Raw genomic sequence first — 22,019 nt, 5'->3', positions numbered from 1 at the left:
AGGCAGGTGTTGGGGTGGGAAGTGCCTTCCTTCCTGGCCATGACAAATGAATTGAATGTTGCACAGACGAAAGCCGAACAGAACAGCCTGTGTTGCAGCTACCCGATCATCTCGAAGAGTTGGTTTCCTTACTTGGACTCGAATCGGTCGCAAGGATGAGACTGTGATAAGACATCCTGAGCCCGAAGCTCTTGACAAAAATCCCATAAGAGTCCATCAGGGGTAGGGGGAAAGTGTCAAGTACTCGAAGTGTATGTAACTAGAAATAGAAATAGAAATAGAAATGCCGGGAAGCGGAACCCGCGCCGGAGCTCCAACTTCCAATCCGAGGATTCAATGCTTTCCTCCGCGCTTTCATTCAGCTCGACCGACCTGCGACTCTCCCTCAGCATTTTTATCGACTCCCTCCGTCAACTTGTTCTCTCTACTAGGGCCTGCATACCCGGTATATTTTTATCCACTTGTCTCGAGTCAAATTACTCGTGCATTTTCCTGGTTGGTCGGACCTTCAATCGGTCTACTACCTTCCATCATGGCTGCCGGAAAGGCTGCCGCCGACTTCAATGCGATCATCCAAGCTGGTAAGCTTTTTCATCGTTCAGTGCAATCAATTCACCAGCCTAGACACTTGAGCTGAAGTCTGCCTCAAGATCGCAAAAGAAAGCAGAACGAAAACCTTGCAAACCAGCTACTCGGTAAGAACCGAGTAACAAATGGGGGCGCCGCAAAGGGCGCAAAGAAGGCACAGGATGCGAAGCCAGGCAGCCTCGCCAGTCGCATCGGTGTAGCCAAGGTAAATATCAACCGAACGGCATCGCGCCGGCTTCTTTGGTTGAATCAAGATACTCATCATTCATCGATCCATCCCAGCGCCCGACGTCTTCGCCCGCGAATCCTAGAACAAACCCCAAGCCTGTCATTCATCAGGCCCGCCCCAAGGCGCGTCAGACCGATCGACCTGGCGCAAAGCAGCGCCGTCCCGACGAGCAACGCCTGCTCTCTGCACTCCTTCCAGACAGCGGACAAGCAACCGTACGAGGCAGTAAGGTGGGGATGACCATCAAGGGCGCTGGCTCAGGACCTTCCGTGGTAGTCGGCAGCAACTTTGCACCGGGCACCACCGCAGCCGACATTCAAGCGGCTCTTGAGCCCGTGGCCGGCCCAGTCCTCAGCTGCTGGGTGATAACGCAGCACCCCGCAGTGTCGGCAGAGATCACCTTTGCCGAGAGACAGGGCGCGGACAGCGCGATTGCCAACTTTCACAACCAGAGGGTCAGTCATACTCGCATTCCTTCTCAGCTTGACACTAATAAATGGCTAGGCTGATGGCCGGATCATCTCGATGCGCCTGAAACCCCTTAGCCTGGGAGCCGATAACGGTGCCACCAACTATCAGAACCCACAGAGCCCCTTCAACAACCTCCGGGAGCAAGCGGATCGAGACCGCCGCTCGCACCGCTCCGGTGACACGACGATTCAAGACGGAAACTACGGGTTCACCGAGCAGAACCAAGCAGTCGAACCACACAGACCGTGGGGCAACAACCGCAGATGGAATAACAGGGGCTATCGTAACGGGCCTCGAAACGGCGGAGCCTCGAACCAGGACACGCAAGAGACAGGTCTCTACAGTGACCAGATGATGGTGGACGCGCCACAGCAGAACCAACAACCCCACGGCAGGCGCTATCACCGCTGAGCCGTCACTGGCGGTAGCGAAATTTATCTACGTCACCGATATGCCGGGGAAAAATGTATACATCGGGGAAATTGAGCAGAATCTACGCGTAGAACAGAAACATGTAAACTAAATCTCAGTTAATCCAAATCAAGCTTATGCCCATTTCCGGAAAGCGTTGATAATCGCCCGATAAGGCCAGGACACAATCACGTGCAGCGGAAGTTTTGCGGAGAAGTTGGAGAAAGCGTCATGTCTGTCTTAACAGCATTGCTTTAATGATTGCTCATCTCCCAAATCAACGCTAATGGAAACCTGCCTGGGGTCCTACGATCGAAACAATTGACCGCTCCTCCCGCAACGGAGCTCACTCCTCGCACCTACCCATAGTGTAGGACGGTGCGCGCAAGATGCAGCAAGCAACCGGGCGTGCTCTGAAGCATCTCCGAGCGCTCAGAAAACGCGCAACGCAGACGCAGACTCTCGTCCTGTCCGCACGAAGATGTCAATCCTCATTCGACAACAACCGCCAATGGTCGACCCCTCTTGCCCAGACCCTGGCTAACGCCATGAAGGTAGATAGCATTTTCTGTTCCAAGACGAAGCTCATCTTCCCTCCCCCCAGCGCCCCCCCCCCCTCCCAATATGCTCGTGCCCAATTCGCACCCTGGAACACGCACTGTCGAGAGGACTAACGCACCCGTTTCAAAACCTATAGGTCACGGGCCCCATCCCCATCGCGGCGTTTATGCGCCAAGTCCTTACCTCCCCGGAAGGAGGATACTACACTACCCGGCCCGCGGGTGAGGGCGAGGTCTTCGGAAAGAAAGGCGACTTCGTGACCTCGCCGGAGATCTCGCAGGTGTTCGGCGAGCTGGTCGGGATCTGGACGATTACCGAGTGGATCGCGCAGGGACGGACAAAAAGTGGGGTGCAGCTCATGGAGGTTGGGCCGGGGAAGGGGACGTTGATGGATGATATGCTGAGGGTGAGTTCTTCCCCCACCACCACATCTGGTTGCGGGGTGTGTGTGTGTGGAGTGATAGAGCGACTAGATCGCTAACGATAGGTGACTGTTTGCGTCCCATACAGACATTCCGCAATTTCAGAAGCTTTGCGTCGAGCATCGAGGCGATATATCTGGTCGAGGCGAGTTCGACGTTGAGAGAGGTTCAGAAGCGGCTGCTCTGCGGCGAGGATGCGGCGATGGAGGAAACGGATATTGGCCACCGGAGTGTGTGCAAGTATTTTGACATGCCGGTTATCTGGGTGGAGGATATTCGGTTGCTGCCGCATGGTGAGGATGCATTAGTCCCCTCCCTCCCTACTGTTTAGGTACGTGTGCCGTACTGATTCGATATCCCATCTTCGGGTTGTTTGTGTGCAGAGGAGAGTAAAACGCCCTTCATATTCGCACACGAGTTCTTCGACGCGTTACCCATCCATGCCTTTGAGTCCGTGCCCCCGGCACCGGAGAACGAGCCGAAGGACGAGGTCATGACGCCCACGGGACCTGCGAAGCTCCGGAAACCATTGAAGGCCGCGAATGTGCCGCAATGGCGAGAGCTGTTGGTGACGCTCAACCCCAAGGCTGTGGAGGAGAACATCGAGGGAGAACCGGAGTTCAAGCTGACGCTGGCCAAGGCGTCCACGCCATCGTCCTTGGTCATCCCTGAAATTTCGGAACGGTATCGCGCTCTGAAGTCTCAGCCGGGCTCCACGATTGAGGTCAGTCCGGAGAGTCGGATCTATGCGTCTGACTTCGCAAGGCGGATCGGCGGGGCGTCAGAACCGCCTCGTACGGCCACGAAGAAGGGTGCTACTATTGCTACTGGTGGGGAAACGCCGGCTGCGGCGAAGCGTGTGCCTTCCGGTGCAGCGCTGATCATGGACTATGGGACTCTTGCTACGGTGCCCATCAACTCGCTTCGTGGAATCCAGCACCATCAAACTGTGCCGGCACTTTCGGCGCCGGGACAGGTGGATGTTAGTGCCGACGTGGACTTTACTGCGTTGGCTGAGGCGGCCATCGAGGCCAGCGAAGGCGTTGAGGTTCATGGACCGGTGGAGCAGGGTGATTTCCTGCATGCCATGGGGATCGCGGAGCGGATGCAGCAGCTGCTCAAGGGCGTGACGGATGAGTCAAAGCGGAAGACGTTAGAGACTGGCTGGAAGAGACTGGTTGAGAAAGGCGGCGGAGGGATGGGCAAGATCTACAAGGTCATGGCCATCGTTCCGGAAAATAATGGTAAGCGTCGTCCAGTTGGGTTCGGGGGAAATATCATGGCATGAGCCATTGTATACTAGAAGATAAAAAAAAAGTGTATATTAGTTCCACCGTACACTGCACCACGGTTAAATAACCTCAACGATTTTCGGTCTTGTAGAATATTCTCGTTCTAAATCGAGTGTCTCCGTATGTCGCTCTGATCTCTATAATAACTCATGACCACTAGTCCCCACTATATAATCTAAAACAACGAAGCCACAAGGGTATAAGCAAAAAATCACCACGTCATCCCCAGCAAAAGAAAAGAAACAGACCCTTTAGTACTCCCGCCAAATATCTTCCACATATGCTTGGGTCAACCGGGTGTCCTTCCCGTACTTCTCCTGCCACTGCACGAAGCCTCCTTCCAGGACAAAAACCTTCTGTTTGTGGCTTTCCTCGGCGCCGAGCACACGCTCTCTCTCCCGGGCATAACGGAGCGCCGCAGAGGGACCACGCTGCTGACTGAGCGCACAGTGAAACACCACCTGCTCCTTGTCTTCCAGCGTGCGGACGAGTTCGGGCATGCGCACGTCCAGCGTGGAGCTAGGGACCCAGGTGGAAGAGAAAATATGGCCGCCGACGTGGTCTAAATTCCATTCGGGTAAGTTCCTATGCAGTCTAAGTATTCGTATGAGGGAGGAACGTACCAGAGTCACGGACATCTACGATGGCCAGTTTGCTGGGGGAAGTGGCCGAGAGGAGGAGGGCCGAGAGAGCATCGCGGCTCATGCGGGGAAGAGTTGCGATTGTGATGGAGGACATTTTTGATATCTTGCGTGGTAGAATCTTGAGGTGGGCTTCGTTGGATTATAAACAAATCAAGTCAGGAACCTGAGTCATATACCGACTATGTTGCTCCCAGATCCAATATAAATGAGGGGTAACGAGTGATGTAGTCTGTCGAGTCCGTTGGGATCTCAAGTCAATTGTTCGAAGTATGCCGCAGCTCACGTGACACGAAGATTTCCGAGCGGGAAATTCCAGCGGATAGGCATTGACACTCCCTTCTCCGCGATCTTGCCTCCGATAACCACTTCCTCTTGTCTCAATTGGAGCGTGGGTCCTTGCGCTCAACTCAGCGGAAACATCTTCGATATCGGTTTCTGTGGTGCCCATCGCACTACGACCATCAGAGCTCTAGCCATGGAGATGCGTACCCTGTCGCAGTGTCTTCGCTCGGCTGCCCGGCCGACGACGACACCGACATCCCTTCTGTACACGAAGCAATTCGCCAGACAGTCCCTCCCAGCGATCCGTTACAACTCCTCTTCCTCCTCGTCGTCTTCGTCGTCATCGTCATCCTCACCCTCCTCGTCCTCCTCATCTTCGCCCGCGTCACCCTCCACGCCGTCGACCACATCCACATCCGCATCCGCCTCCACCCCGGCCTCACAATTCGGCCTCCCCCCAAACCGCAAACCGCACGGAGCCTTCGGCAGCGGCGGCGGCGTCCCTTCATCGCCCAAGCCCACCGCCTACAACTCCAGCGCCGACATGGCCTTCGACGAGATCTTCAGCAAGCTCCGACTGGGCGGCCGCCACGCGCCGTCGAACGATCCCTCCGCTGCGGGCGCCGGCCCGCTCGCCGGGCTCGCGGCGCAGGAGAACCTGCGCCTGGCTCCGAAGGTCAACCTGAAGCTGGGGCCCGCCCTCGGACGGGAGATCTCCATCGAGCCCGACCGCGGCAACGATCTGTCGTCCGCGTTGCGGATGCTGGCCGCCCGCCTGGGCCAATCCCGGTTGAAGAAAATGGTCAAGGATCAGAAGTTCCACGTCCGGAAGGGACAGCTGCGCAAGGAGAAGCGAAGTGCTCGGTGGAGGAAGCTGTTCAAGTTCTCCTTCCAGGACACCCTGCGGCGCGTTGAGAAGATGAGAGCTCAGGGTTGGTAAGAGATTCTCTAGATTCCTCGGTGTTCTGTTCTGCGGGGATCGGAGAGGCGGATGGATGGGGTGGTTTTCTTTTTTACCCCGGGGGTGTATATAACGAGATGCGGGTATGGTTTTTCCATCAGGGAGGAAAGAGGAGGTCTTGTTTTTGGGAGATAGGGATGTATTGAAGCAACGAGCACAATAGAGATTTGTTGCGGGAGGGGAAAAAGGGTGTTCGCCTTGCTCTGTATACTAAATTCGGAGATTGTTTCATATTGCTATGGTTGTGTTTTTTACTTGCTATATCTCATTTGTTTTCTTGAATCCAATTGTGTCCAACAATAGAGTTATCACAAAACATGGTCTATCTATCTATCTATCCATCTAGCGGTATCTGTGGTCTATGTCCATTCCATGCCGTGCAATACAGCTATTCTGCACAAAACCATATACACTACAGACATTTTCCAACTGCAGACCAAAAAAAAGATCCAAGTCAGTTCAGTCCCTCTTCCCACTACCTGTATACCCTCCATAGCCAAACCCAGCCCCGGCGGCCCCATTGCCAGCCCCAGCCGAAGAGTAACCACCATAACCATTCATCTTGCCGCCGTTTCCATACGTGATTCCCACAGCCCCATTGCCCACCTTTCCTCTGGACGAAGAACTCACCCCGAGGATCCCTTCCCCCCTCCGCCGCCTGACCCCAAAAGAGCCACCGTTCCTCTCCCAATACAAAGCCACAACCGCACCGACCCCAGCAGCCATCACAAAGAACACCAGTCTGGAGAAGAAACCCGCGCCGTCGCCCCCGTTTCCTCCTCCCACCAGGGTACCAGACGCCCCCAGCCCCTGGGAAGGCCACCCAATGCCCCTCCCGCCTTCGACCCAGTTAACATGAAACGAGAACGTCAACGGCTCCCCGCGGATGACTTTCGTCCCATGGCCCGCGGTCCAGGGATCCTTGGCCGCCTCCACCACGGCCGCGGACGCCGCCTGTTCCTCATCGCTGGTATGTGTCTTCTGCATCTGTCGCTGAATAATAACATCGAACTCCGGGACCGAGTAGGCTGTGCCCGCGACGACGTAGCCCGCCGCCTTACCCTTCTTTGTCTTTTGTTTCGGATTCTTTGAATCCGCCGCGATATTGTGCGCTAGGAGGTTCATGTCCGTCCAGATGTGCAGATGGCTCCGCTGGAGCGTGCCCTGGAGCGCGAAGGTGATGGGCGTGTAGGACGGGCCGTCGGTCTCGATCTCGAGCTCGTGGCTCCCCGCGGCTTGGTCGTCGGCCTCGGTATCGGGCGTGTTGAGGAGATGCTGGGCCAAGGGGGCGGTGGGCACGCGGCAGGTCATGGGCACGTCCGAGTGAACGTAGTATTCGAGGAGGTGGTAGAGCTCATCCGGGAGCGAGGCGATGGTGCAGTTGACGGTCTCGGAGACGCCGTAGTGGAGGGCAAGCGGGAGGGAGGTCTCGTTGCATGCTGGGAAGGGGATGTATTGGAGGTGTCCTTGATTGTCGGTTATCTGGAGGGTTGACAATTGAACGTATCAGTAAACTGTTTCCGCTTTTCAAGGTAATGGTGGCGATGTGATGAGGAAGAGGGGGAGTGGGTGGTGGTGGTGGTGATTTACATGCTCGCCCGAGTCACTTCCAGAACAATGTGATTAGTATATTTGCTTTTCTCTTTCAAGCAAGATTGCTGGTGAAAGAACTCACATGGTCCGATTGAGACAGGTCACTGGTATGGCTTGTCCATAACTGTATCCGTTTCTCCCGCTGGACGGGGAATCGCTGCCCCCCGCCGCGGAGGTCTGGAGAAAGACGGAGAATAGAAGGCCATACTGCCAAAGAGTGTGGGCAGTGCTGCCCCTGGTGGAGAATGGCATTTTTGCTTAAAGAAAAAGAAAATGTTATACTTGCGCACGCCGACAAGGCGTCTGGGCTCGCTGCTAGCGATAAGGAGCGAGGACGGAGAAAGAACAGCGAGACAAACACAGCCCTGAGTGTTGGTTGTGGTCCACGGTTATGGGGGCCGTCGCCGCAAGGGAACTAAAACTTGGTTAATTCGCCGTCATCCACCACATCTCACTCACACAGCAACTGCAACTGCTGTTCTTTCGAAATTCTGTGGTATGCCTCTCCCATCCGTACTAGCGCGATTGCTGATTCAACAACACCAATCTAGAGCAGTGCACTTCTGCACTTCTGTCTGTAGACATATACGAGAGAGAGATCCCTACGTTGTGCACTGTACTGTCACTAGTAGCCTTGCACCTACTATACTCATTTGAATAGAAAGGTATTAAATTATAGAGTCACTCATGGCTTCATGAACATGTACAACTTGTCTTGTACAACTTGTTTTTGTCCTCCAAGCATATGCATCCCACAGCATCCGATTCATTCTCTTATGCCAGGTTGGCCTTCTTCTTGAAAGCAAGGAGCAGGCCGCTGGTCGAGGCATCGTGGCCAGCACCGGCGCCGTCAGTCTCCAGCTCCTGCTGGATCTTCTTGGCCAGAACCTTGCCCAACTCGACACCCCACTGGTCGAATGAGTTGATGTTCCAGATGGCACCTTCGGTGAAGGTAACGTGCTCGTAGTAGGTGATCAAAGCGCCGAGAGTGGAGGGAGTGATCTTCTGGGCCAAGATCGAGGTGGTGGGGCGGTTGCCCAAGAAGGTCTTGTGAGGCACCAGGTTCTCGGGGGCACCCTCAGTCTTGACTTCCTCAGGGGTCTTACCGACCATGAGAGCCTCGGACTGCGCAAGGAAGTTGGACGCAAGCATGCGCTGGTGCTTACCACCCTCGACGGGGTTGTGCGATTCGGCAGCCATGATGAAGTCCGAGGGAATGAGCTTGGTACCCTGGTGCAGCAGCTGGAAGAAGCTGTGCTGTGCGTTGGTGGCCGGCTCACCGAACAGGATAGGGCCAGTGGTGTACTTGACGTACTCGCCCGTGCGCGTGATCGCCTTACCGTTGCTCTCCATAGAAAGCTGCTGCAAGTAGGCAGGGAAGCGGTGTAGGTACTGGTCGAAGGGAGCAACCAGGTGGGTCTGGGCACCGAAGAAATCACTGTACCACACGCTCAACAGACCACCGATAGCGGGGATGTTCTGCTCCAGGGGAGTCTCGCGGAAGTGCTTGTCCATGGCGTGGGCACCAGCCAAGAACTGGTGGAAGTTGTCGAACCCGATGTAAATGGCAACGGACAGACCGATGGCACTCCAGACGGAGTAGCGACCACCAACCCACGATTCGAAACCAAACATGTTCTTCTTGTCAATACCGAACTTGGTGACTTCAGCCTCGTTGGTGGAGAGAGCAACGAAGTGCTTGGCAATGTGAGAATCCTCCTTAGCGGTCTCGAGGAACCACTTCTTCGCGGTGTTGGCGTTGGTGGTGGTCTCAGCCGTGGTGAAAGTCTTGGAGGCAATCAGGAACAGGGTGGTCTCGGGGTCGGACTCCTTGAGGGCCTCAGCAATGTGAGTTCCGTCAATGTTGGAGACGAAGTGCAGCTTCAGGTCGGCAGCACCATAGGGCTTCAGGGCCTCGGTCACCATGACGGGACCACTGGATTCCGCAGTTAGTATTGTGTCTGACGCGCTCATCGAGAAACCAGATCCCACTTACAGGTCCGAACCACCGATACCAATGTTGATGATGGTGTTGATTTTCTTGCCAGTGTAACCCTTCCACTCACCGCTACGGACCTGCTCGGAAAACTCCTTCATGTGCTCAAGGACAGCGTTGGTGTCCTCAACAACGCTCTTGCCATCCACCTGCATGGGTTCATTGGAGACATTGCGCAGGGCGGCGTGGTAGACAGCACGGTCCTCAGTGAAGTTGATGTGGTCACCCTTGAACATGGCATCACGGAGCTCCTCAATGTTGGCTTCCTTGGCCAGCTTGACCAGGAGAGCCAGGGTCTCTTCGGTAAGGAAGTTCTTGGAGAAATCGAAGAGGATCTCAGTGTTGTCAACGGTGTTGTTGAAGGTACGGCTGAACTTCTCGAAGCGCTGGGGATCCTTCTGGAAGCATTCCTTCAGGACAATGTTACGACCCACGGTGTTGTGGTGGTCCTGGAGCTCCTTCCAGGCGGAAAGCTCGGTGGCTTGAGAAAAGCTAGGCATGGTGATGAGAGCTACAGCAAATGTGGATGTCAGTGCGGGGCTCGAAGCAGTGTACGGAGAGTAGAAAGAGCTACAGCTAGCTCACGAAGGAATGGAGGGGGGTCAAAAGCTGATGCATACCTGAGTAGTGAAGATGGGAGATGGGATTTGGTGAGGAAGTGAAGGGGAGGACAGAAGCTGAAGAAGCAAAAGAAGAGAGAGAGAGAGAGAAGATAGACAGCGGGAAGCGCGGGCAGGATGACAACAGAGAAGGAGCGAAGATGTCGTAACCGGCGTGTTGCCCTCCGTCCAGAGAGGGGCTGCCGTGGGGCACTCCCGGTCAAACAGGAAACTCCCCTCCTTCACCCCCACCATCGTTTCTCACCAGTCGCACCTGGCGCCTTGCCGGCTGTGACGCTTCGATTTATCCGATATTTCCATTGCCGTGGACGAATGATTTGCGATATACCGTCAGCTGGACTATTCTATGGATATCTTTGTCATCGGTGTGCTTCTAGAACGATGCTCCCGAAGGTCTCGGATATTAATCTCGAAGGAGTGACCGGCTACCGTCTGGATACGAGCCTTTCACGCCAATTCACCTGAGGCACTTCCGGAGGATTGTTGTCCGATCAATGGTCATCCGAAGTTGAGGGTCCTTTCATGCTCGAATCGAAGTCTTCGGAAGATCCTTAAGATGCTGGTCACATCCCGGGAAATGTTTCCTTTCTCAGCCACATTGAGAGACGTCGCTCTACCCATGTTCAGCCACGGTCAATTGACAGACCTCAATGGGAGTTGAGGCTTTAGGATGTCGATGACTATTTCACGTATCAATTGAGAGATCGACATGGCCCTTTCACAACCGATAAGTTAGCCTAAGTCATCTTTACTATCACATGCGAAGGTTCAGTTGTAGAAAGTAAAGCTTTGCTCGAGGCGTGGTTATTGGAGCGTGATCTGCTTGCAGAAAATCTGCAAGTAGAGCATAATGACAAGAACTCAGTTAAGCAATCCAATGACCATGATGTTGATAATCAGCACCAATGCCTGCGTAGCGACGATAACGTTAGTGACGATCAATGCTTCTGCATGAGCTGGGTTGGCACCTGAGGCCTGAACTATGGGCCTGAAGTATCAGGCTCCCAGAAAGGGCCACGCACAGACCACCATTCTGATCGAGCCTCGATCAAATCCGCCGCAAGTCCTCCATCTTCTCCATCCACACCAAATCTCCTCATTTCTCATTCGACCTTTGAATTGCGCTCTGCGACAGTTGTGTTGCTTTTGAATTCGGTTCAAGAAATCTGTCTTGAGCGTCAATACACCATTCAGTCTTGTCCTCAGCTACGTATCTCGCGTCTTAAATATTCTGCAGCTACCGCAACGGAAGCTGCGAACAAGCTGCAATGTATAATCCTTACCAGCGTATGTCCTTGAACTGCTGCCCCCTTCACTTTCTGTGACGCGCATACTAACTTTGCAAAGCCCCTGGCCTTTATGGCCGCCCACCAGATTTCGGAAGCTACCCTGGAGCACCTCCGGGCATGGGTAAGGCCATCATCAATTCTTTGGATCGCTGTCGCATCACATATTGACTTCGTTAGCTCCTCCACCAGGTATGGTCGCACCTGGAACGACTCCTCCGCCGGGGATGCAGCAGGCCAACGCGCAACAGCCCGGTCGACCAGCCGGCTTCCCAGCCAACTTCCAACCTCCCCCCAACATGCCCAATATCAATTTCTCTGCCCCGGTCATTCGTCTCGGAACCTCAGGCCCGTCCAAATCAGCTACGCCGGATACCAGTAAAGAGCGCGGTGGAGATGCTCCCGGCCGACGGGCTGGCTTGGGCTCTTCCAGCTTAGAGTCTCAGCGTCAGAACGTTCGCGATGCGATGATGCAACTTCAACCTCCGACGCGAGAGGAAATCATTCGGACCATCTTTGTGGGCGGTATTACGGAAGGCGTGGCCGGGGATGAAGGCGTGGAGAGAATCTTGCGCTCAGCGGGAAACCTTCGGCGCTGGATTCGCGCCACCGATGCGGATGAGAAACCATGCAAATTCGGCTTTGCAGAGTACGAGGACCCTGAAAGTCTTAGCACTGCTGTGGAAGTGCTAAAGGATGTGCAAGTGCCTGTGAAGAGACAGTCACCGCCGGAGGGTGATGACAAGGAAGAGCACGAAGTCGAAAAGAGTACTTTACTGGTACGTTGCCTGCTACTCAAGATGTCTAACTGTACTGACTGTGTCTATCTAAAGGTGGTTGTTGATGAGAGCTCATTGAAATACCTGGAGCAATACGAGTCCGGCAAGGGAGAGCAGGACCCAGCCGAACGTGAGGCGCGGATAAGTGCTGCACGCAGCACCCTTGCGGCCGTCTTGTCGGATCTGTGTCACCCCACTGCACCCACACAGAAGGAAGATGCATCGACTATCGATCGTGAAGGCGACACCACTATGAAGGATTCGGAGGGACAGAACGACGGAACATCCGCGGAAGTCGTTACTATTCCAATCACAGTGGAAGATGAGCTTTCCGATATCCCTCCTGAGATGAGAGAAACGGTCGCTAAGGAAATTGCTGCCTTCCGTGAGCGTAGCAATCGTCGGGACATTGAGCGATTGAAGCGGGAGGAAGAGATCGAGTCTATGGAGCGAGCACGCAATTCCGGATCGCGCATCAATCGACTGGCCTCACCTCCTCTCTCTGCCCCTAGTGGACCTGCTGCTGGCGCCAATGGAGTTCCCTTGGGCCCTCGCGACCGCGGTGTGCCTTCTGGGCCAAAGGCATTCGGAGTGCAAGTCCCTAAGGACTACCAAAAGGGAGTTTCTTTCGTCAACGGAGGTAATATCAATGGGGCTACGACCGTCTACATCGACCGGGAAGATGAAGACTCGGATGCTAGCGACGAGGAACTAGAGCGCCGTCGTCAAGAAAAGAAGGAGTCCGAGCGTGAGAAGCAGTTCCTCGACCAGGAACGCCGCTGGTTGAACCGTGAGCGCAGCAGAACTGCTGCTTTGGAGCGCGAGAAGAAGCGAGACAAGGAAGAGGCAGCCAAAGTACAGGAGGTGCGCGATGAGATGGACAAGCGGTATCGCGAATGGAATGATGATGTTGAGGCCAACCGCAAATTGGAGGACTATTATGCCGATCGGGGTGCATGGCTCCGCAGCCGGGCGGCATTCCGAGCCCGGGAGGTCAGCATGGACGAAGCGGATCGGGCGGCGGAAGAAAGAGAACGGGCCCGGTCCGTGCAGCAACGGGAGCAGGCCCGCGGCATGGCAGACGACTTCCTCGCTCGGCAGGCCGAAGAGCTGGAGTCACGTACCCAGGCTCCCCGCGAACCCCAGCGATTCAAGCTTTCTCTCGGCGCAGCCGCGCAGAAGGCTCAAGCTGCCACCTCCCGCCGCACTATCGCGGAGGTCGAAGGCTTGCTGGAAGACGAAGAGGAGCCACAGGCCACCGCCAGACGACCTCTTATCCCCATCAAGTTCGACAGTGCTGCCGAAGCGGCTGGCCTGTCCGACGAGGAACGCGCACAAGTCGCCCGACAACTGGCTGCGGAGATCCCCACGGACAAGGAGGGACTCTGGAACTGGGATGTCAAGTGGGAGTTTGTGGACGAGAGTGTGGTCACCGAACAGCTCAAGCCTTTTGTGGAAAAGAAAATTGTCGAATACCTGGGCGTGCAGGAACAGATGTTGGTGGAAGTGGTCGAGGAACATGTTCGAAAGCATGGACAACCTCAAGAGCTGGTGGAACAGCTGGAGGAGGTAAGTTATCTAACTGAGATTCGTTGTTTGATCTTAACTAACTGGGTACCACTAGGCTCTCGACGAAGAGGCAGAGGTGTTGGTCCGGAAGCTATGGCGGATGATTATCTTCTTCTCGGAGAGCGAGAAGAGAGGTCTTTCCGGGTAGACGAAAGATTTCATTGTTTTCTTGGGGTCCAGTACTGTTATGAGTCACAAAATGAACCAAATGAACTGGATCGCGGCGTATTCGTGCTAGAACTACTTCTTGCGCAAGGGTGTGTTGCATTGCATTGCATTCCCGCATCTGTCCCAACCTACTTTGTAACTTATATCATGTCGTAGCAGATTCCTGCTTCCCTCGTAACACATCAAGCTCATCTTAGCCTTACTCTTCCCCCACGCCAGAATATCCACTGACAGTCACGCGGGCCTCCAGGAAAAAAAATCACTCACTTTAAGGCCTGGATTGAAGTTGATTGAATCCAGAAGAGCTGTGAGTGGCGGAGAAACCCATCCCACGGCCAGCCACAATTCCTCCGCCAATCGGGCGGGGTTTCCCCACACGACGTGGAGGGGAAACGGGGGAAAGGCCAGTCCCCTCCCCCGCTATATAATCATCCATCGTCCCCTCGACGGGGGTTTCTTTTGCAATTCACAGACCTGGAATATTTCCAATTGACCCCGCCTCAACCAGACAAGATGGTCAAGATCACCAGTTTCACCACGCGGGACGTGAGGTTTCCGGTATGGCAGACCCTCCAACATGTTTACCCCTCTCTGTTTACTCTTGCCCTCCTGCCCCCGCAGCTTGCTAATCCACATCACGTTCATGACAGACCTCCCTCGACAAGACCGGTTCCGATGCTATGAATGCCGCCGGTGACTACTCTGCCGCCTACTGTATCATCTACACCGATTCCGAATACGCTGGACATGGCATGGTAAGCCGATCGTCGCCTAGGCGAACCGAAACAAGCCCCCAAGACGAGACTAATTCTGAAGATAGACCTTCACGATTGGTCGCGGTAACGAGATCGTCGCCTCTGCCATTGAGCTCCTTGCCCCTCTCGTCGTTGGCAAGGACCTTGACGAGCTCACTGCTGACTGGGGCAAGACCTGGCGGTACCTGGTGTCCGACAGCCAGCTGCGCTGGATCGGTCCCGAGAAGGGTGTCATCCACCTGGCCCTGGGAGCTGTGGTCAATGCGCTCTGGGATCTGTGGGCCAAGACTCTTCAGAAGCCTGTCTGGCGCATTGTCGCGGACATGACTCCCGAGGAGTTCGTCCGCTGCATTGACTTCCGCTACATCACCGACGCGATCACCCCGGAGGAGGCTATTGCTCTCCTCAAGGAGGTCGAGGGCGGCAAGCAGGAGCGTATCAAGGAGGCCGAGCAGAGCCAGGCCGTGCCGGCCTACACGACTAGTGCCGGTTGGTTGGGCTACTCCGAGGACAAGCTCAAGGCGCTGCTCAAGGACAGTGTGGCCCAGGGCTACAAGCACTTCAAGTTGAAGGTTGGCGCGAACGTCGAGGAGGACCGCCGGCGGTTGGCGATTGCCCGTGAGGCGATCGGTTACGATAAGGGCAACATCTTGATGGTGGACGCCAACCAGGTATGTGCTTGCCTTTGCCTAGTTTCATTCCTTTGTCTGTCATCGGTCAAAGCAAAAAGCTCGAGTGACTAACCCCACGGTGTGTCAAATCAGGTCTGGTCCGTCCCCGAGGCTATCGAGTGGATGCAGCAGCTCGCCGAGTTCAAGCCCTGGTTCATCGAAGAGCCCACCTCCCCCGACGACATCCTCGGCCACGCCGCCATCAAGAAGGCCCTCGAGAACACCCCGCACGGCCCCATCGGTGTGGCCACGGGCGAGATGTGCCAGAACCGCGTCGTCTTCAAGCAGCTCCTGCAGGCGGGAGCGCTGACCGTCCTCCAGGCCGACGCCTGCCGTGTCGGTGGTGTCAACGAGGTGCTGGCCATCTTGCTGCTGGCCCGCAAGTTCGGCGTCCCCATTGTCCCCCACTCCGGTGGTGTCGGTCTGCCCGAGTACACCCAGCACCTGAGCACGATCGACTACGTGGTGGTCAGTGGTAAGAAGAGTGTCTTGGAGTATGTGGACCACCTGCACGAGCACTTCGTGCACCCCTCCAGTGTGAAGGACGGCTACTATGTCACGCCTTTGGAGCCTGGATACAGTGTCGAGATGAAGCCCGAGAGTATGGATCAGTTCGCATTCCCCGGTGAGGAGGGCAAGAGTTGGTGGCGGACGGAGGAAGCCAAGACTATTCTGGAGGGTCCCCGGATTGTATAGTTGATGGGTATGATATGTTACGAATGATTTTGTATATAGATCGCTGAAGCGAAATGAGAAATGTGCTCTTGTTCTTGGTCATTTAGTGTACGATACCAAGCACGGCTTGAGTAAAATTACCGAGGAGTGAAAGCGGAGCAGATGGTCTAGCTGCGTATGCTGTGGGTGGACTGGAAAGAGCGGTAGAGATGGACTTCCTTCTTCTTGGGTATATAGGTCTGTTTTTAAATCATGATAGTACTAAGAATGGCGAGAGGCTCTAGACGTTCCTCGTCAATCTTCACCATGTCTGAGCTCACGGATAGAGTTGTAGATGGGTCATTCCAGATACACTCCCTTGCAGCAGCAAGCATGCAACAACTCATCGCCATTGAATGCCAAAGATCTTGAGCGCCTTTCCGACTCCAGGCTTTTCGCGTGCCTGCTCTAGGACGACTCGGGGGTGGCCTATAAATGTCAGTCAATCCATCTATCCAATCTACCCCTTAAAAAAAGCACTCGCACTCACCTTTGACTTCCAGGGCAAGCAGCTGGTACTCCCACTCATACTGGTCCAAGGGCTTCATCATATGCACGAACACGATACCGGTATTGAGAGGGCCCTCGACCTTTACCACGCAGACAGTCAATAATGTAATCCCGGGCTGAAACCACCACTCCACGGGGAGAAACAACGTACATGGAAATTCATCTTCAAATGTTCGCGGCCCATTCGATCCTGGAAAACCGACGTCCTGCGCCCACATGCAAATTAGCACTCAGAACGTTATTCCTCGCAAAAGTATACGAGGTATGGTATGGGTATGTATGGCCTTACGCAATCGGTCGGTTCCGAGCCCATCGGCTCCAGGTACTATCCCCGTACACCTTGATTTCCCTGCGATCACCCAGGAGATCCGTACACCGCGGGTCGTCCTTGATGCGCTCGACTGCCTTTTCGAACTGCCAGGTCTTGCTGTTGGGAGAGAAGACCTCGGTGTAGAGGAGGTAGAACACTCCACCCTGGTACATGAAGCTGTTAGATTCGGTTCAGAAGACGCAGCAGGCGTAATGTAATTGTGCGAGCGACAGCGCAAGAAAAAAAAAGAAAAAAAAAAGACAGACTCACCGTCAACACGGCACCAGCGACGACCACGAGGAAGTTGACCGACTGCTGTGTCGCCCGCGCGACCTTCTCCCGACCGCTCAGCTCCCCCCACTCGTACCGGCCATCGTCGGACAGGACTGTCACGTTCCTTCGTTTGGGGGTCGGGTTGGATCCGGGCCCTGAGGTCGCATAGTATCGCGCGAGGGCGGTCGTGCGGGGAAGCGCTCGACGCAGGAGGTGAGCGGCGGTGGAGGAGGAGGAGGCCCGGAAGAGGGCAGGGTTAGGTCGGAGGTGGGCGAGCATTGTGGTGAGGGGCTAGTTCAGCTGAGTACCAGTAAAGGCCTCATGGAACGAAGAGTGGCTGTTGTGGTTGAGAGATGGTGAACATGGGCAGACGAAGCACAAGTTCGGGGGTTGTCTGCGCAATCTTTACTCTTCCCGCCGGGCAGAAATGAAGCAGGAAGCCATGGATTGGATGGATCCCATTCGGCGACGGCAAAGGCCGACTTGAATGGAAGAAGAAAGCGTGTGGGGGTGCGGAATCGGAGTGGGTCACGTGCGAAAGGGCCCTGGCCTGGTTTCAGCCGCCGCCGTTGCATACAAAACACTCGTATTTGCAATACGTCTGCCGCCCACAGTCCTGTAGGTAGTAGCTACGTCAAGGTATGATTTTCATGGATCACTATGAGGAACTCCTGTCAGCTCCCTAGGTGAGGAGATATGTGGCAGTCAACTGAGTTGCTGTTTAGCTGAGCCAGGGATTTTTTTTTCTTCGAAGCTCGCGCTTGTTTGTTTGTATGCCTCCTGTGTTTGCCACAACGAGCAAGGTATGGTTGTTGCAGAAGTGCCACTAGCTTAAAGTGAAAAATACCGGGGTGGTACTCAGTCCCAATCCGACCACGTTCGCTCGCTCTTCCCGGGCTGCTTTTTGGATCCTGTCGTTCTCCCTCATCTCCGACCGATCTCCCTCCCTACCCCCTCTCTCCCTTTGTCTTCGACATCTACTCGGATTCTGTCTCCTAATCTGAGTCTTCTCCTTCTATTCAACACCAGCCATCATGTCTGCCTCCAAGGCGGAGTCTCAAAAGATCTTTGAGAAACTCAAGCTGAAACCCGCAAACAAGGTGCGCCGTACCCCTCCCCGCCTAGCAACCGATCTCAGTACTGACTCGATTCCGCACAGATCTGCTTCGATTGTGGCTCCAAGAACCCAACATGGTCCTCCGTGCCTTTTGGTATCTACCTGTGTCTTGACTGCTCGGCCCATCATCGTAACCTGGGCGTCCACATCTCCTTTGTTCGCTCCACGAACCTCGACCGTACGCAACTCCTGACCAACAATCCTATCGTGATGCTAATGACTGGCGCATAGAATGGCAATGGGAGCAGCTCCGGATGATGAAAGTCGGTGGGAACGAGTCTGCCACTAAGTACTTCCAATCGCATGGAGGGTCTGCCGCTCTGGCCAGCAAGGACACCAAGGTCAAGTACACATGCAATGCCGCCGTCAAGTATAAGGAGGAGCTGAAGAGACGGGCCGCTCAGGATGCGCAACAGTGAGTCTCTTGCATGCACATCCCCCATAGCAATTCGTACAGTATGGGGTCTGATCGTACGCTACCTCATTAGGTATCCTGAAGAAGTGGTGATCACCGACATCCCCGTCGGCACCTCGTCCAACGGCTCCAGCACCCCGGCCGGTGACGCTGATGACGATTTCTTCTCCTCGTGGGACAAGCCGTCCATCAAGCGGCCAAGCAACCCTCCTTCCCGCACGGGTACCCCTCCCGTCGTGAGTCGCACCGCATCGCCCTTCCTGAACTCGGGTGCCAACGGCTCGCGCTCCAAATCCCCGCTTTCCGCCTCCGATAAGGACAGCCCTGCTGCCTCTCCCGCGCCGGCCGCTATCCGGGCCAGTGCTGCTGTTCGCAAGACCTCCTCGACCGCAGCTGCGAAGAAGGGCAGTGTGTTGGGCGCCAAGAAGGCCCCCAAGCTTGGGGCTAAGAAGATTGTTAGCGGTGCGGACATGATCGATTTCGACGAGGCGGAGAGAAAGGCCAAGGAAGAGGCTGAGCGCATCGAGAAACTGGGTTACGATCCCGAAGCCGAACGGGCTGAGGCTGAGTCCAAGGCTAAGGGCACCACCGCCGCCGCGCCGATAGCCTCCCCTACCCCCATCAACCCTTCGCGGGCAACTCAGGAACGGAGCTCTGGTGATGTGGAGCGCCTTGGAATGGGCATCGGGAGACTGGGATTTGGACAGACTGTTGGCGCACCGAAGCCTCCTGCTCCGAAGAAGTTGGGCTTTGGCGCTGTTGCTACCAGATCTGCTGCAGATGGTTCGTTCTCCTGTCGATTTGTAGATGTAGTATCGGTTGCTAATAGTCTCACAGACGAGGAACTGAAACAGGCCAAGTCCAGATTTGGCACTCAGAAGGGCATCTCGTCGGATGAGTTCTTTGGACGGGATCGCTTCGATCCTAACGCCCAAGCCGAGGCCAAAGAGCGTCTTCGTCAATTCGATGGAGCCACTGCTATCTCCAGCAACACCTACTTCGGCCGCCCTGAGGACGATCTTCCCGCCGAGAGTGACACCTATGGAGACATCGAGAACGCGGCGAAGGACTTTGTGCGTCGGTTCGGTATCACAGCCGGTGATGATCTCGAGAACCTGACGCAGCTGGTTGGAGATGGTGCCGTCAAGCTACAGGGTAAGTCTTTGTTCTACTCACTTTCTTCGCAGGAAAATCATACTGACAAATTTTTGCTCTACAGGTGCTATACGCAGCTATCTTAACAGCTAAACGAGTCCCTTTTTTTGTCGTACCTAACGCCTTCAATTCCCCGCTTCTCGCACCCATCTTGATCTTTTTGTGTTAGCCAATTCTATCTTCGATCTCCTTCCACATGTGGCGTTTACATCCTCATGAACTTTCTATTCCCCAGATTCGTACCATTCCTAGACAGACAACTAACCCGGTCGACTTCCATCCGGACGTGCAGTGCTTCGCAGGCTGCTAGACCCCGTCATCACTTGATGCGGTGTAGACCAGACCGGCCTTTGCTCGTCACTCGTTGCTCTTTTTTCTTTTCCCTTCTTCAAAATTACCGTCAACAATTGTTTTGCTACCAGCTTCGAAACGCTCCTTGGGATTCTTGTATATTCGTTGCATATAAGTAGTGTCACTTGCCAGTATTAGGAAACCGCATCAATGTAAACGCCTAGCATTGGGTTCTTTCGATTCATGGGATGCAACCGCACTAAGGACAATCTCGGTCTATATAAGTCGGAGCCACCAGATACAAATCCTATACGCAAACAATTTTGTTGGGAGGGGGGGGGGGGATCTTATACGACTCCCCTATAAATGGCATCCGCCACCCTCCCGACCTGCCACATCTCCTTCACATCGTGCACGCGCACGATATCGGCGCCTCCAGCGATACTGGCCGTGACCGTGGCGGCCGTGCCCCAGGTGCGCTCACTGGCCTTAGTCACGCCGGTCAAGCGACCGACGAAACGCTTGCGGCTCGGCCCCAACAACCAGGGGAAGTACTCGAGGCCTTCGACGGCGGCGCCAGTCCGCAGCTGGGGCAGGTCGCGCAGGAGGGCGAGATCGTGGGGCTCGTTCTTGGCGAACCCAAGGCCGGGGTCGAGGATGATGCGCCAGCGGCGGATCCCGGCGGCCTCGGCGGCGGCGATGCGGTCGCGCAGCTCGCGGCCGACGTCCTGGACGACGCCGTTGGGGTAGTCGGTCAGCTGGGTCATGGTGGCCGGGGTGCCGCGCATGTGCATCAGGATAACGGTGGCGCCGGTGCGCGCGGCGGTGGGCAGCATCTCCGGGTCCAGCAGGCCGGCCGAGACGTCGTTGATGATGTCGGCGCCCACCGCGACGGCCGCCTCGGCCACCCGCGCCCGGTACGTGTCGATGCTGATGGCCACGCCCGCCGCCTCTGGGATCGCCGTCCGGATGTGCCGGATCGCCGGCACCACCCGCCGCAGCTCTTCAGCCTCCCCGACGGGCTGCGACCCCGGCCGCGTGCTCTCGCCGCCGATGTCGATGATCGTCGCCCCCGCGCGGATCATGCCGCGCACTGTCGCCGTGAGCGCGTCCAGGTCCTGCGGCGAGTGGCGTCCGCCGTCGGAGAAGGAGTCCGGCGTCAGGTTGAGGATGGCCATGATGTGCGTGCGGCGTTTCGGGGCTGTGGAGTGGATGGCTGGGAAGGTGGAGGAGATCGGGGTGGTGGCCACGGGGAAGGGCGTGGGCGGGGCGAGGGATTTCAGGTGTGCGAGGTAGGTGGTGCTGTAGCCGGGGAAGGGCGGGCGTTCGTGGGGGATGAGTCTGGCGGTGATTAGCTTTTCTGTTTGAGCTTGGGTTTGGGTGTCTTGAGGAGGGTCCATCATAGTGAAGACCTACTGACTCAGTGGGCGAAGGACGAAGTCGCGCTCCAGCATCAGTTGGTGTGGGATGCTGAGCCGTTCGTGGGAGAAGATCTGCTGGTCGTACAGGAGGATGTCCAGATCAATAGATCGGGGCCCTTTGTCGATGAGCTTCTTCCTGCCCAGGCCGATTTCAATGGACTGCAGGGTGTCGAGGAGATCCATGGGGCTTAGGCTGGTTTCTACCTGTAGATCGATGTTAAGAACCATTGAGAATGCATTGTTTCTGGGGATTTATGGGCAGAGAGAGATGGACAAACCTCGCACACTCCATTGATGAATGGGTCCTGGTCGAGAACGTACATGGGAGCTGTCTCGAAGAGCGAGCTGGTTCTCTTGACCCGAATACTGGCTCGCTCCATCTCACGACAGGCGGCCTCAATCATCTCGATGCGATCTCCTACGTTGCTCCCAAAGGCGATGAATGCGCGATGCATTGGGGGCTGATGGGCGTCCATGCTGGCGTTGAACAGCGCCTGTCGGCTAGTTGAAACCCG

The 22,019-nt window shown here is 55.6% G+C and overlaps 10 protein-coding genes across 10 annotated transcripts; 5 read left to right on the top strand and 5 right to left on the bottom strand.

Moving 5' to 3' along the window:
* Positions 1-465: 465 nt before the first annotated feature.
* BO95DRAFT_481138 (DUF185-domain-containing protein) lies at positions 466-3,970 on the top strand (the record flags this gene model as incomplete). The annotated part of the gene is made up of 9 exons (XM_025590190.1): positions 466-581; positions 651-793; positions 871-1,272; positions 1,322-1,622; positions 1,684-1,802; positions 2,074-2,253; positions 2,397-2,666; positions 2,771-2,975; positions 3,066-3,970. The coding sequence occupies exons 1-9, from the start codon at positions 533-535 to the stop codon at positions 3,968-3,970; spliced, it is 2,574 nt and encodes an 857-aa protein (XP_025443590.1). The 5' UTR covers positions 466-532.
* Positions 3,971-4,071: 101 nt separating this feature from the next.
* BO95DRAFT_472570 (phosphatase YCH1) lies at positions 4,072-4,840 on the bottom strand. Its single transcript, XM_025589662.1, has 2 exons — positions 4,598-4,840; positions 4,072-4,536 (listed from the first exon to the last, which is right to left on the bottom strand). Exons 1-2 carry the CDS (start codon positions 4,710-4,712, stop codon positions 4,226-4,228), a joined length of 426 nt encoding a protein of 141 aa, XP_025443589.1. The 5' UTR covers positions 4,713-4,840; the 3' UTR covers positions 4,072-4,225.
* Positions 4,841-4,966: 126 nt separating this feature from the next.
* On the top strand, positions 4,967-6,172 carry BO95DRAFT_441514 (mitochondrial 37S ribosomal protein bS21m). The gene has a single exon (XM_025586192.1). The coding sequence runs from the start codon at positions 5,094-5,096 to the stop codon at positions 5,838-5,840; it is 747 nt and encodes a 248-aa protein (XP_025443588.1). The 5' UTR covers positions 4,967-5,093; the 3' UTR covers positions 5,841-6,172.
* Positions 6,153-7,870, bottom strand: BO95DRAFT_441512 (uncharacterized protein). Its single transcript, XM_025586191.1, has 3 exons — positions 7,537-7,870; positions 7,452-7,467; positions 6,153-7,343 (listed from the first exon to the last, which is right to left on the bottom strand). The coding sequence occupies exons 1-3, from the start codon at positions 7,704-7,706 to the stop codon at positions 6,321-6,323; spliced, it is 1,209 nt and encodes a 402-aa protein (XP_025443587.1). The 5' UTR covers positions 7,707-7,870; the 3' UTR covers positions 6,153-6,320.
* Positions 7,871-8,121: 251 nt separating this feature from the next.
* On the bottom strand, positions 8,122-10,293 carry BO95DRAFT_386361 (glucose-6-phosphate isomerase). The gene is made up of 3 exons (XM_025583498.1): positions 10,071-10,293; positions 9,451-9,961; positions 8,122-9,390 (listed from the first exon to the last, which is right to left on the bottom strand). The coding sequence occupies exons 2-3, from the start codon at positions 9,948-9,950 to the stop codon at positions 8,229-8,231; spliced, it is 1,662 nt and encodes a 553-aa protein (XP_025443586.1). The 5' UTR covers positions 9,951-9,961; positions 10,071-10,293; the 3' UTR covers positions 8,122-8,228.
* Positions 10,294-11,171: 878 nt separating this feature from the next.
* On the top strand, positions 11,172-13,966 carry BO95DRAFT_441510 (uncharacterized protein). The gene is made up of 5 exons (XM_025586190.1): positions 11,172-11,357; positions 11,418-11,480; positions 11,537-12,135; positions 12,190-13,704; positions 13,760-13,966. The coding sequence occupies exons 1-5, from the start codon at positions 11,339-11,341 to the stop codon at positions 13,850-13,852; spliced, it is 2,289 nt and encodes a 762-aa protein (XP_025443585.1). The 5' UTR covers positions 11,172-11,338; the 3' UTR covers positions 13,853-13,966.
* A 350-nt stretch (positions 13,967-14,316) lies between these two features.
* On the top strand, positions 14,317-16,072 carry BO95DRAFT_513355 (mandelate racemase/muconate lactonizing enzyme family protein). Its single transcript, XM_025591604.1, has 4 exons — positions 14,317-14,430; positions 14,523-14,627; positions 14,693-15,298; positions 15,392-16,072. The coding sequence occupies exons 1-4, from the start codon at positions 14,386-14,388 to the stop codon at positions 15,992-15,994; spliced, it is 1,359 nt and encodes a 452-aa protein (XP_025443584.1). The 5' UTR covers positions 14,317-14,385; the 3' UTR covers positions 15,995-16,072.
* Positions 16,073-16,114: 42 nt separating this feature from the next.
* tim21 lies at positions 16,115-17,556 on the bottom strand. Its single transcript, XM_025586189.1, has 5 exons — positions 17,103-17,556; positions 16,812-16,996; positions 16,674-16,728; positions 16,503-16,602; positions 16,115-16,441 (listed from the first exon to the last, which is right to left on the bottom strand). Exons 1-5 carry the CDS (start codon positions 17,382-17,384, stop codon positions 16,356-16,358), a joined length of 708 nt encoding a protein of 235 aa, XP_025443583.1. The 5' UTR covers positions 17,385-17,556; the 3' UTR covers positions 16,115-16,355.
* A 442-nt stretch (positions 17,557-17,998) lies between these two features.
* Positions 17,999-20,350, top strand: BO95DRAFT_472564 (ADP-ribosylation factor GTPase-activating protein). Its single transcript, XM_025589661.1, has 5 exons — positions 17,999-18,205; positions 18,265-18,400; positions 18,454-18,637; positions 18,711-19,792; positions 19,857-20,350. The coding sequence occupies exons 1-5, from the start codon at positions 18,140-18,142 to the stop codon at positions 19,883-19,885; spliced, it is 1,497 nt and encodes a 498-aa protein (XP_025443582.1). The 5' UTR covers positions 17,999-18,139; the 3' UTR covers positions 19,886-20,350.
* An 80-nt stretch (positions 20,351-20,430) lies between these two features.
* On the bottom strand, positions 20,431-21,980 carry BO95DRAFT_430651 (folic acid synthesis protein; the record flags this gene model as incomplete). The annotated part of the gene is made up of 3 exons (XM_025584973.1): positions 20,431-21,467; positions 21,504-21,708; positions 21,783-21,980. 3 exons carry the CDS (start codon positions 21,978-21,980, stop codon positions 20,431-20,433), a joined length of 1,440 nt encoding a protein of 479 aa, XP_025443581.1.
* Between the last annotated feature and the right edge of the window lie 39 nt (positions 21,981-22,019).

Source organism: Aspergillus brunneoviolaceus (assembly GCF_003184695.1).
Source record: "Aspergillus brunneoviolaceus CBS 621.78 unplaced genomic scaffold BO95scaffold_23, whole genome shotgun sequence".
NCBI classification, from domain to species: domain Eukaryota; kingdom Fungi; phylum Ascomycota; class Eurotiomycetes; order Eurotiales; family Aspergillaceae; genus Aspergillus; species Aspergillus brunneoviolaceus.
The sequence above is the reverse complement of the archived record's forward strand: the minus strand, read 5'-3'. Positions and strand labels throughout refer to the sequence as shown.

Excerpts from the sequence above, each read along its gene's own strand:
- BO95DRAFT_441514 (XM_025586192.1), top strand. The coding sequence starts at position 5,094 with ATGGAGATGCGTACCCTGTCGCAGTGTCTTCGCTCGGCTGCCCGGCCG.
- BO95DRAFT_472564 (XM_025589661.1), top strand. The coding sequence starts at position 18,140 with ATGTCTGCCTCCAAGGCGGAGTCTCAAAAGATCTTTGAGAAACTCAAG. Across the intron at positions 18,401-18,453 it reads TCGCTCCACGAACCTCGACC|AATGGCAATGGGAGCAGCTC; the intron begins GTACGCAACTCC and ends ACTGGCGCATAG. Across the intron at positions 18,638-18,710 it reads GCCGCTCAGGATGCGCAACA|GTATCCTGAAGAAGTGGTGA; the intron begins GTGAGTCTCTTG and ends CTACCTCATTAG.
- BO95DRAFT_472570 (XM_025589662.1), bottom strand. The coding sequence starts at position 4,712 with ATGTCCTCCATCACAATCGCAACTCTTCCCCGCATGAGCCGCGATGCT. Across the intron at positions 4,537-4,597 it reads CGTAGATGTCCGTGACTCTG|ACCACGTCGGCGGCCATATT; the intron begins GTACGTTCCTCC and ends AATGGAATTTAG.
- tim21 (XM_025586189.1), bottom strand. The coding sequence starts at position 17,384 with ATGCTCGCCCACCTCCGACCTAACCCTGCCCTCTTCCGGGCCTCCTCC. Across the intron at positions 16,729-16,811 it reads GCTCGGAACCGACCGATTGC|GACGTCGGTTTTCCAGGATC; the intron begins GTAAGGCCATAC and ends ATGTGGGCGCAG. Across the intron at positions 16,603-16,673 it reads ATTTGAAGATGAATTTCCAT|GTCGAGGGCCCTCTCAATAC; the intron begins GTACGTTGTTTC and ends TGCGTGGTAAAG.
- BO95DRAFT_441510 (XM_025586190.1), top strand. Across the intron at positions 11,481-11,536 it reads TGGAGCACCTCCGGGCATGG|CTCCTCCACCAGGTATGGTC; the intron begins GTAAGGCCATCA and ends TGACTTCGTTAG. Across the intron at positions 12,136-12,189 it reads TCGAAAAGAGTACTTTACTG|GTGGTTGTTGATGAGAGCTC; the intron begins GTACGTTGCCTG and ends GTCTATCTAAAG.
- BO95DRAFT_386361 (XM_025583498.1), bottom strand. The coding sequence starts at position 9,950 with ATGCCTAGCTTTTCTCAAGCCACCGAGCTTTCCGCCTGGAAGGAGCTC. Across the intron at positions 9,391-9,450 it reads GGTATCGGTGGTTCGGACCT|TGGTCCCGTCATGGTGACCG; the intron begins GTAAGTGGGATC and ends TGCGGAATCCAG.
- BO95DRAFT_441512 (XM_025586191.1), bottom strand. The coding sequence starts at position 7,706 with ATGCCATTCTCCACCAGGGGCAGCACTGCCCACACTCTTTGGCAGTAT.
- BO95DRAFT_513355 (XM_025591604.1), top strand. The coding sequence starts at position 14,386 with ATGGTCAAGATCACCAGTTTCACCACGCGGGACGTGAGGTTTCCG. Across the intron at positions 14,431-14,522 it reads CGCGGGACGTGAGGTTTCCG|ACCTCCCTCGACAAGACCGG; the intron begins GTATGGCAGACC and ends CGTTCATGACAG. Across the intron at positions 15,299-15,391 it reads TGATGGTGGACGCCAACCAG|GTCTGGTCCGTCCCCGAGGC; the intron begins GTATGTGCTTGC and ends GTGTCAAATCAG.